General features: G+C 57.0%; 1 protein-coding gene across 4 annotated transcripts; it reads left to right on the forward strand.

Annotated features, from left to right (window-relative positions):
• Nucleotides 1–526: 526 nt before the first annotated feature.
• Nucleotides 527–9,436, forward strand: SFTPB (surfactant protein B). 4 transcript variants are annotated; one of them, XM_040458318.1, is made up of 11 exons: nucleotides 527–636; nucleotides 962–1,089; nucleotides 1,427–1,498; nucleotides 1,887–2,012; nucleotides 2,595–2,747; nucleotides 2,994–3,083; nucleotides 5,643–5,826; nucleotides 5,991–6,151; nucleotides 7,036–7,116; nucleotides 7,632–7,716; nucleotides 8,661–9,436. In XM_040458318.1, the coding sequence occupies exons 1-10, from the start codon at nucleotides 573–575 to the stop codon at nucleotides 7,692–7,694; spliced, it is 1,122 nt and encodes a 373-aa protein (XP_040314252.1). In that variant the 5' UTR covers nucleotides 527–572; the 3' UTR covers nucleotides 7,695–7,716; nucleotides 8,661–9,436. The 4 variants fall into 4 exon arrangements, with proteins under 4 accessions (XP_040314252.1, XP_040314254.1, XP_040314255.1 ...); XM_040458320.1 differs by having other exon boundaries at nucleotides 9,054–9,436; XM_040458321.1 differs by having other exon boundaries at nucleotides 5,712–5,826.
• The last annotated feature ends 229 nt before the right edge of the window (nucleotides 9,437–9,665 follow it).

The following is a 9,665-nucleotide window of genomic DNA, read 5'->3' on the forward strand; positions in this document are numbered from 1 at the left end:
GCTCTCTTGAGTAATGACAATCATGAGTCCCTAGAACCAGAGGAATTTTCTGGGAAAAGAGTAAGGAGAGGGTGGAGGTAGGTGGACAAGGATGGTCCTGGGTTTGCTCCTTCAGTGCTTGCCCAGGGTCAAGAGCCAGGCAGGAAGCCCTTCAAAGCTTGCTCAAGAGTGGTGGAGGCTCGAGGGACGGGGGAAGAAATGGGAGGGGGCTCATTCTGGTTGCCCTGGCCCTGCCTCAGTCTCCTCCATAGCCCAGAGAGATGGGACCAGATGTGGACACTCAGAAGCCGCCAGTAGTCCAGGCTCATGGGACTCAGGGCAGGAGGACAGAAGAGTGGGAACTGGGCATCAAGCAGGAGTCGGTAGTGGAGAGACGGGTGGCTGGCAGGAGTGTCACTGCTCAGAAGAGGCAGGGATCAAAGCACCTGGAGGGCTCTCCAGGGCAAAGGCAAACACTGAGGTCCCTGCTGCTCCCACAGAGCCCTGCCCCCACACCCTTCCCCCGCCACCCCCCCTCCCCGCCTACTATAAGGGCCCCCGCCCAAGCAGGGTATCCAGGCTGTGGAGGTGACATGGCCAAGTCACACCTGCTGCCGTGGCTGCTGCTGCTCTCCACACTCTGTGGCCCAGGCGCTGGTGAGTCTCCCCAGCCTCTCCTCGCCTCCCTCTCACCTGGGGCCAGGTGAGACATCCTGGGCATCTCCACGCTTACTGAGCTCTGGCTCTGAAGCAGGCATATCCCTACTTTGTACAATAGCCCCATTTCAAGATGAGCTCGGAGAGGCTCCAGGACTTGTCCAAGGTTCCACAGCTGGTGGGCGCTAGAGCAGGAAAGCAGAGCTATCTGACTTCATCGTGTTTAATGGCCAAATACTCCCAGTAAATTGGATTTGGAGATTGGGTGAAGTCAGAGTGCCAGATGTGGCCTAAATTCCAAGGTTGCTCTGGCCCCAAACTGCAGCTGACCGGACCGCCTCATCTCTGACTTGTGCCCGGGGCCCTGAGTTCTGGTGCCAAAGCCTGGAGCAAGCCTTGCAGTGTAGAGCGCTGGGGCACTGCCTACAGGAAGTCTGGGGTTACATAAGAGCTGTGAGTACCACCCATGGATGCACCGAGACTGGAAGTCTGGTATAAAGGGTGTTGGGTAACCTCTGGATGGACCTGAGGGGATTCAAGCCCCACTAGGGGAGGGATAGGATGGATGGGATGTGATGGATAGGATGGGATGGGATGGGATAAGATGGGATGGATAGGATGGGATGAATGGGATGGGATGGGATGGGATGGGATGGGATGGAATAAGATGGGAGGCAGTTGCCTGTGCCTTAGAGTGTCCTGTCAGCCTCTACCTGCTCTGTTAGCCTAACACACCTGAGCTGGGGGCATGCCCCCCACTCAAGTGCCCCACCTGGGGCCCCCTCCCCAGGATGACCTGTGCCAGGAATGCGAGGACATCGTCCACATCCTCACCAAGATGACCAAGGAGGCCATTTTACAGGTGATGAGGCCCAAATCCTGGATGAAGTTTATGGGCCAACAGCTGGGGGACAGAGCAGGGCACAGAGGTTAGCCCCCTATAGGAGCCATTTCCAGGCCAAAAGTGAGGCCCAGGTCTGCCTGAGGACTCCAGGATCCTCCTGGCCAGGAGAGGGCCCGGGAGTGAGCTCAGCAGCACAGCCAGAAATCGTCTTTCCTAATGGGGAAGACCCCTCCCTATATCCAACTACTTAATTCCTTGGCACTCTCTGAACTCTAGAGCCCTGGGAGAGGGTGGCCAGTCCGCCTGGTGGTGGTCCTGCATCCAGGGACTCGGGTGGGGACAGATCTCAGAGAGGCCAGCCTGACTGTCCCTTCTCCAACCTTGTCGGCCTCCCACTGCCTCCCAGGACTCGATACGGAAATTCTTGGAGCGTGAGTGTGACATTCTCCCCTTGAAGCTGCTCGTGCCCCAGTGCCATCACATGCTCGACACCTACTTCCCAGTGGTCATCGACTATTTCCAGAACCAGATTGTGAGAGCCCAGCAACCTCACCTCCAACCTGCCTCCCTGCACAGCCCCCATGCCCACCCATGCCGAGTTACCCACACATACAACACCCCAGCACCCCCCCCCCCCCACATCCTACCCATGGCCTTTCCAGGAAATGCAGTGGTCCTCAGCCAGGTGCCCCAGATCACAGCCCTACCTGCTCTGCTATACCATACAGAGTGGGCCTGCACGGTGGGCTTATAAAGACCCACCACACACCCTCACACCCTTCACACACACTCATACTACACACTCAGTCTCATGTAGAACCCACACCCTCACTCATACATACAAACACACTCTCACACCCATGCTTGCACTCATCCATTCTCACAAACATACACCCTCGTGCTCATTCACACACGTTCCCGGACACCTGACCAAACACCCACGGTCCCATCTCTGCCTTTGGGCTCCCCCCACCTCGCCACAGAACCCTAAGCCACAGCTCCCAACCAGCCTGCTGGCCTCCACTCCAGGCTTAAAGCCAGTGGTCTTAGTACAAGTCCTTGAGCCAGGCTGGGCGGAAGTGGGCTCCCTCCCTCACCCTGCATTGTGCCCTAGAACCCAAAGGTCATCTGCAAGTACCTGGGCCTGTGCAGACCTGAGCGTCCGGAGCCAGGGCAAGAGCCAGAGCTGTCAGACCCCCTGCTGGACAAGCTGACCCTCCCCGTGCTGCCCAGAGCCCTCCAGGCGAGGCCTGGGCCTCATACACAGGTGAGGGAGGCCCCCTGCACTGCTGGCCCCTCATACCAGACAGATGGGAATCCAGAGAGCTGGGGCCACAGCAAGGCCCATAAGTGTTTGCTCTGGGAAGGGCAGAGCCAGAAAGGGAAAAGAAGCGGTAAGCAGGGCCTAAAGCAGGAAGGGGAAAGGAGGAGGCGGGGGAGGCGGAGCCCGGAGAATGCGTTCTCCAGGTGTCCAGCCCAGCAGGCCTCACCTGGAGGCGATTCTCTCCCCAAGGACCTCATGGAGCAGCGGTTCCCCATCCCCCTCCCCTTCTGCTGGCTCTGCAGGATGCTGATCAAGCGAATCCAAGCCGTGATTCCCAAGGTGAGGCATCCAGGAATACTCGGAGCTGCTCTGCTCTGCAGGCCCTTCCACAGCTCCACCCTCCCCCACCCTTCCTCACACCCATCAAGAGAAGTAGGCAGGGGGGAGACATCGGTGCACTGCCCCCTCACAAGGGACCCCAGAGCTCAGGCTCAGGCTCTGGGGGCTAGGGTTCATTCAACAATTGTAAAGCCCCCCATCTATGCCAGGCATTGTCCCTACTTTGAACAAAAATGAAAAAGACCCAGGTCTTGTCCTCCAGCTGCTCATCATCTGATAGCAAAGAATCCCAGTTGTCTCCATAGAAAAGGCGCTTTAATTTGGCAAAAGGAGAATTTCTGCAGGTGCATTCCCCATCCTTACCCGCGCCAAACTTGGGAGTCTCCCAGACCTGTAGTGACCATCACCCAGGGTCTCCTCGGCCCAGGGCTGCCCTGCCTTGGAATAGGGTACAAGGTAGTGAGGCCCTGCCCCCTGAGCTCTTCCCAGATGGCAGCTTGCAGGCCTCCTGGCACTGAGGGCTCATAGCAGCAGACAAGGTCCCCACTTTCCCAAGTTGGCACTGTGGGGGGAAAGGGTTTTTGCAGTTAGGTTCAGAGCAGAGAATCAAAACAGATGATGAGAGGGGCTGAGCTGGTTGGTCAGGGAGAGTTTCTGGGGAGGTGGGGATTAAGAGGACAAGGCCCTGGCAGAGGAAGGGTCACGGTCAAGAACAGGCATGGCAAGCCTGAGGAACAGAGAGCCAGTGTGGCCATGGCAGGTGGGCCCCGGCAGAGCAGTCAGAGAAGGGGACAGAGGGGCAGGCACTGCCGGGCCATGCGGAAATATCTAAGCCAAGTTAGAAAACACTGGCTTTTGTTGTGAATGCAATCTGCAGCTCTGAAAGGATTTCAAGCAGGGGGATGCCGTGATCTGATTCGCGCTTTAGAAAGATGGCTCTCCTACAGTTTGAAGAGCGGATGGGCAGGTGGGAGGCAAGAATGAAAGGAGAACATTAAGGAGATGATTGCAGTCACCACAGTGAGAGAAGGCAGGCTCACTGGGACTGGGTGACGGAAGGGGCCAGGGGAGTGAGGATCTAGGATGGACGACTGGCTTGAGGAATGGGCTCTTTGGTGACGCCACCAGTTGAGATGCATAAACTTGAGAATATACAGGCTTGGCCAGAAAACTAAAGCGCTCCTTAGCCATGAAGTCCAAGACGCCTCTGTGCCCTACAAAAGGAGATGTTAAGCAGGTAGCTGAATACCCCCAAGCCTCAGGGGAAAGCTCAGGTCCAGAGACATCCATCTGAGAGTTGCTGGCTGTGGACAAGATTTAAATCTGAGGGAAAGAGTAGGGACATCCAGGGACATGGTGTGGACAGGGTGGAGGAGAAGGCCTGGTTCAGCAAGGGGAAATGCCAGCACCAGAGCATAGGCAACAGCCAGGAAGGAGCGGGAGGGGAGGGGAGGGCACAGCATGGCGTGATGTCACAGAAGCAGAGAGAGAAGGAAGCATTTCAAGGAGAGGCTGAGAGCTGCTGTGAGGTGGAGGCAGGCACGACCAGTGTGATGGGGACAGAGGCCCGAATGGAGTGGGCCCCAGGGAGAAGGGAGGGCAAGAAGTAGAATGGCAAATATCCACAATTCCTTCAAGAAGCTTCTCCAGGAAGGGAGGCAGAGACAAGTGAGTCATGTTTGTGTGCCGATGAGACTGGCCAGCAGGTGGGAGAAGCAGTGAGGTGGGGGGAGAGCGTAACATGGGGGTGAAGTACTTGAGAAGGTAGGGGCAGGTGTCCAGTGCACCACAGGCTGGCCTTTGATAGAGCAGGACCACTCCTCTGTCACTAAAGTGGGGAGGTTGAGCCAAGTGTGGATTCTGACACAAGCAGGTGCGAGTATTTGGTGAAATGTATCCTTTCGGAAGGTAAGACACCCCAGAGATGTGCAGTTCACTGTGTCCGGCTCCCAACTCCACCTTCCCAGCAATGGGGGCAGTGGGGCCACGAGCAGGGGTAGACCCAAGGCCAGTCTGTGGCATCCAGCTTCTTTACGCGTATTGATTGAATGAATAAAGGATGAGCGAATGAGCCAGAGTGCTCGTCACCTCTGCCTCTCTCCTTGCCCTTCAGCTAGGAGGCTGAGTTCGGGATCCGCGTGGGCTGGGGAAACTCCTTGCTTCCCCCAGGGGCTCCTGAAACCAGGGACATGCTGGCTCCAGAAGCCACAAATGAGAGCTAATCCACCTTCAGGGAAACATAGAAAGCCCTGGGTCTGCAGGGAGAAGATACAGGTCTGATTGCACCTATGCCACGGGCCACCATATGGCCTTGGTGACGCTCACCTGTCTGGGCTGGCCATGCTCCTTTCAGCAACTCCAGGGCCATTGGACCCAGGGCTGGATCTGCACCTTGGTCCTGCACTCACTTAGTTACTCTGGCCAGGCCCCTTGGACTCTCCAATGCCCGGCATAATCCTTCTCCCTCCCAGAAGAGAACAGGGTAGAACCACTAGCGCTGGGCACGGTAGATCCTGCCAGGGAAGGTCCCACCTCGCCCTCTCTCTGCCCCCACCCCAGGGTGTGCTGGCCATGACCGTGGGCCAGGTGTGTCACATTGTACCCCTGGTGGTGGGGGGCATCTGCCAGTGCCTGGCCGAGCGCTACACCGTCCTCCTGCTGGATGCACTGCTGGGCCGCGTGCTGCCCCAGCTGGTCTGTGGCCTCGTCCTCCGCTGCTCCAACGAGGATGGTGCTGGCCCAGGTGAGCCTGCTGCCTCAGCCCCCTCCCACTGCCCACTCTTCTCTTCCCCTGCCCCTGCACCGCCCTCCCCCTCCCCAGTCCCGTCCCCCCCCCCCCCCGCACTGCACCAAGCAGGACAGGAACTGAGTACCTCTGCGGAGCAGTCTTCACTGTGTCCTCTCTAGTCCTCACAGCTCTGGAGTCCCTGCCCGGAGAATGGCTACCTGAAGAGTCCACGTGCCACCTCTGCATGTTTGTAACCAGCCAGGCAGGGAACAGCAGTGGGCCGGCCATGCTGCAGGCAATGCGCCAGGCCTGCCTCAGCTCCTGGCTAGACAGGCAAAAGGTGCGGGACAGGCACGTGGGGGACTTGGGACCCTGGGCCTGCCCACAGTAGCGGTTGAGCCCAGGAAAGTCTTCCCAGTCAGAGACACACAGAGTGGTCTGACCACTGCCCTTGGGGAGCTCAGACGGACAGGCCAGGGACCAAAAAAAACACGGAACAATAACTCAGGGCAAAACCTGCTATGGTCACAAGTTGCCTCTGGACGAAGGGCTCGGGCTCCAGAGGACCTGTAGGCCTCCCTCCTGGGCAAAGAATGAGGCCCAGTTATCTATGAGGAGCTGAATAACACCAGGCCCACTGGAGCAGGAGGGGGCCTGGCCTTCTCTCCAAGACCCCCATCCTGTCTTGGCCCCATCCCTCCTCTCAGTGTGACTCACTGGGGACAAACCCACCTATGGAGAGGGCTGGGCTTGAAGGTCCTAGAGTCCAGGACTCAGAGTCCATACAGTAAATTCCCTTCACAAAGTAAAACCCTGAGGGAAGCCTAATGACTACCTTCTCAGGAGGCAGGTTTCTGTATGGTACCGCCCTGCTCAGTGATGTTTAGGGCTCCCCACTGCCCACCAACATCAGGTTGCCAAGACCAGAAGAGCTTTAAATTGGGGGGGGATGGGGAGTTGGTGGCACAGGTCAGCCCCTGTGCCTGAGTTTCAAAGCCCTCATCTCCAGTGTCTCTGGCTTTCCCAACAGAAACCCTCCATTTCAGCCCATGCCGGCTCGTTCACAGCCAGAGCTGCTCAGTGGAGGCCAATGGCTGGATCTCCACTGGGTCAGGAGGGAGCCCTGGGGAGATCCAGATAAGGGGAGAGGCCAGGATGGTTAGGTGGGAGAGTCTTGCAATGGGCCCGGTTCTACCCCACGCCTGTTTCTGTCCACTTCCTCAGTGTGAACAATTTGTGGAGCAGCACATGCCCCAGCTGCAGACCCTAGTGTCCAGGGGTGGGGATGCCCACACCACCTGCCAGGTATGCTCACCCTCCCAGCTGGTGCTGGGACTTTCCTCAGATCCCAGAGCCCCCACCCTCTCTCGTCCATGATCTTCAGAGGCCCTGCTCCTCTGGGCCCAGGGCAACCCCAGGAGGGCAGGCCCAGGACTGGGAGGTACCCCCCATGCTGTTTTAAAACAGAAAAGATAGTCTTGGATGGGTCAAGAAAAAGCCACAAAACAACAGAAAAGGAGACATATGGGAAGGGCAGCTTTAAGGAGTGTGGTCTGATGCACATTTGGGGACGGGGGTTGTTCACTGAGCAGTGTGTGCTCGGCAAGGGGTGCAAAGTGAGTGTTCTGGGGCAAGCACCCTACCTCTGCAGGCCCTAAACCCAGAAGGCCCATGGCTCAGGAGTGGCTCAAGAGGTCTCACACCAAGAGCACCCACCAGGTGGCAGGTGGCAAGCTGCCCCTTCCAGCTGGAGCTTCCTGTCCCCCTCGGAACTGGGAATGGGGAACAGGCCTCAGACCCTCATGCTGTCCCTGTGGCAGGTCCTGGGGGCGTGTGGGACTACGTCCAGTCCTCTCCAGTGCATCCACGTTCCTCACGTCTGATGAGAACTCAAAGCCATGCCAGGTGAGTCCAGGCTTTCTAGTTGAGGGGAGGAAGAGGTGGGTGGGTCCTCACCCATCGGGACAGGGAGCCCCCTGCTCCCCAAGCAGGAAGAGGTGCCCAGTGCTGCTGGTTGCCCTATGCTCCTCCTCACAGGCCACAGCTCAAGGCTTCTGAGGGTCGCTGACGACACCACTTCAAGAATGGCCTCTCTCACACCCTCTCCTCAGAATCCTTGCTGCTGGTGCCAGGCCCAGCTCCCACCTCCCCTGCCCTGTCCCAGGCCCTCAAGGGGAGCTGCAGCCACCCTCTGCACCCACCGATGCTCTGTATTTGATGTACCAAGCCCAACCTTTCCTGAGGTTCAGGGGAAATCAGACTTTGCTCCACAAAAATGTTGTCTCCTCCGACGCCAGGAGCCCCATCATCATCGGATCCCGCCTTCCAGAGACGCACGTCTCTCTCCCTATCGTTGTCCAAGTCAGAGGTAGCACCTTGGAGTGTGAGGGGCGAGTCAGATGCAGCCTCTGTGACCAGGTGCCCCAGGACAGGGAAATGACCCTGAGAGCGACAGACATAGCAACCATGGGCTTGAAGTGTCTGAGAACAAACCTGGCCCACTTTGCCAATATGCTCAGAGCCAGCCCCTAACATGACAGCCATTTATCCATTTGTTCACTCATTTTTTTAAAAAAACGTGGGTGCCTTTGGCCAGGCCACATTCTAGGCACAAGATCTACAGATGGGAATAAAACAATGAACCCCGTGCCCTCCTGGAGCTCAAGCCCCAGGTTCTGACTCTTCCTGCTCCTGAATCACAAGCCCCTGTGGGGGAGGGAGTGTCTGCCCCAACTCAGACCTATCCCACAGGGACCAGATTAATGTTTCCCTCCATCCTAATGACAGCTGGGGGGAACCTTGAGGGCCGGGGAGCTGCCCAGGGGACCAGGGCAGTGTCCTCTCCCCAGCAACCAGGGCTTCCAGGACCAGGAAGAGCTGGGTCTTCCAGCCTGTTGAAACAGGAAAAGCAACGGATTGACACAGAGGACCTGAGCTCTGATCCCAACTCTGCCATCAACTGGCCATGGATCCCCAGCCAAGATATGTTGCCCCCTCCCTGCCTCTCATTCTCCTCAGAGGCAAAGGAGGATCAAATAAGGTGGTCTCTAGGATTCTTGGGTTCTTGCATGTGACAAGGCTCCTCCTCAGGCTCCCTGCCCCCTGCCCACACTGAGAAACACCCTTCACTCCCACAGTCACCTTCCCCACCTCCTTCCCTCAGAAAGACGTTAAGCTGGTGCACCACAAACCTGCAGCTTGTAACCTCAGTCCTGTGTCAGTCTTACCTGTCCTGTCTCTAGCCACAGCCCAAGCCAGTGCGACTTCCGTCCTCTCTGGGTGTGAGGTACAGCCAAGGCAGCATCTTCTGAAGGAGGTCTGCAAGAGGGGGCCTCCGGCCTGGGAACTTCCGGCCAGACTTCACACTGCGCTGGAGCCAGTCCAGTTCCTACAACACCCAGGAGCTGGGTCCAGGGGAACCCATCAGCCACACAGTCCCTCCCTGGCTCCCAGACGACAACGGGGTAGAAGCTGGGGCCTGCCTCACTTGATCTCCACGTGGGCAAGATACTGGCTTTTACAATTATTTTGCTAATACTTTCACAAAGTTCAAATTCAGAAGAATAAAAAAAAATGGGAACATAAAGTACCATAAAAGATGGATAGATGAAGTCAAACTTTTTTTTAAAAATCAGGTCGCTGAAGTGTCAAGAATGGACACAGCAGGGCTCAAGCATGGTGTGAAGCTGACTGGAGAAACTTTCATTATTTGAAATGTTCTGCAGCTTAAGAGCTGTCACTTTAAGATGTAAAAAGGGGTTTTCTTTTTATCTTTTTGTAAGGTGAGCTTCCAACTTTTGATTGAAATTCCAGCGTGATTCCATTTCTGCTAGGATTTCTCCCCTCAAAGCTCA

This window comes from Herpailurus yagouaroundi, unplaced genomic scaffold (genome assembly GCF_014898765.1).
Source record: "Herpailurus yagouaroundi ecotype Mexico unplaced genomic scaffold, PumYag 221, whole genome shotgun sequence".
Taxonomy (NCBI): Eukaryota; Metazoa; Chordata; class Mammalia; order Carnivora; family Felidae; genus Herpailurus; species Herpailurus yagouaroundi.

Bases quoted from the DNA above. Each gene is read 5' to 3' on its own strand.
- SFTPB (XM_040458318.1), top strand. From the start codon at position 573: ATGGCCAAGTCACACCTGCTGCCGTGGCTGCTGCTGCTCTCCACACTC. The intron at 1,090-1,426 runs GTGAGTACCACC...CCCCCTCCCCAG, and splicing joins TCTGGGGTTACATAAGAGCT to GATGACCTGTGCCAGGAATG. The intron at 2,013-2,594 runs GTGAGAGCCCAG...ATTGTGCCCTAG, and splicing joins ACTATTTCCAGAACCAGATT to AACCCAAAGGTCATCTGCAA.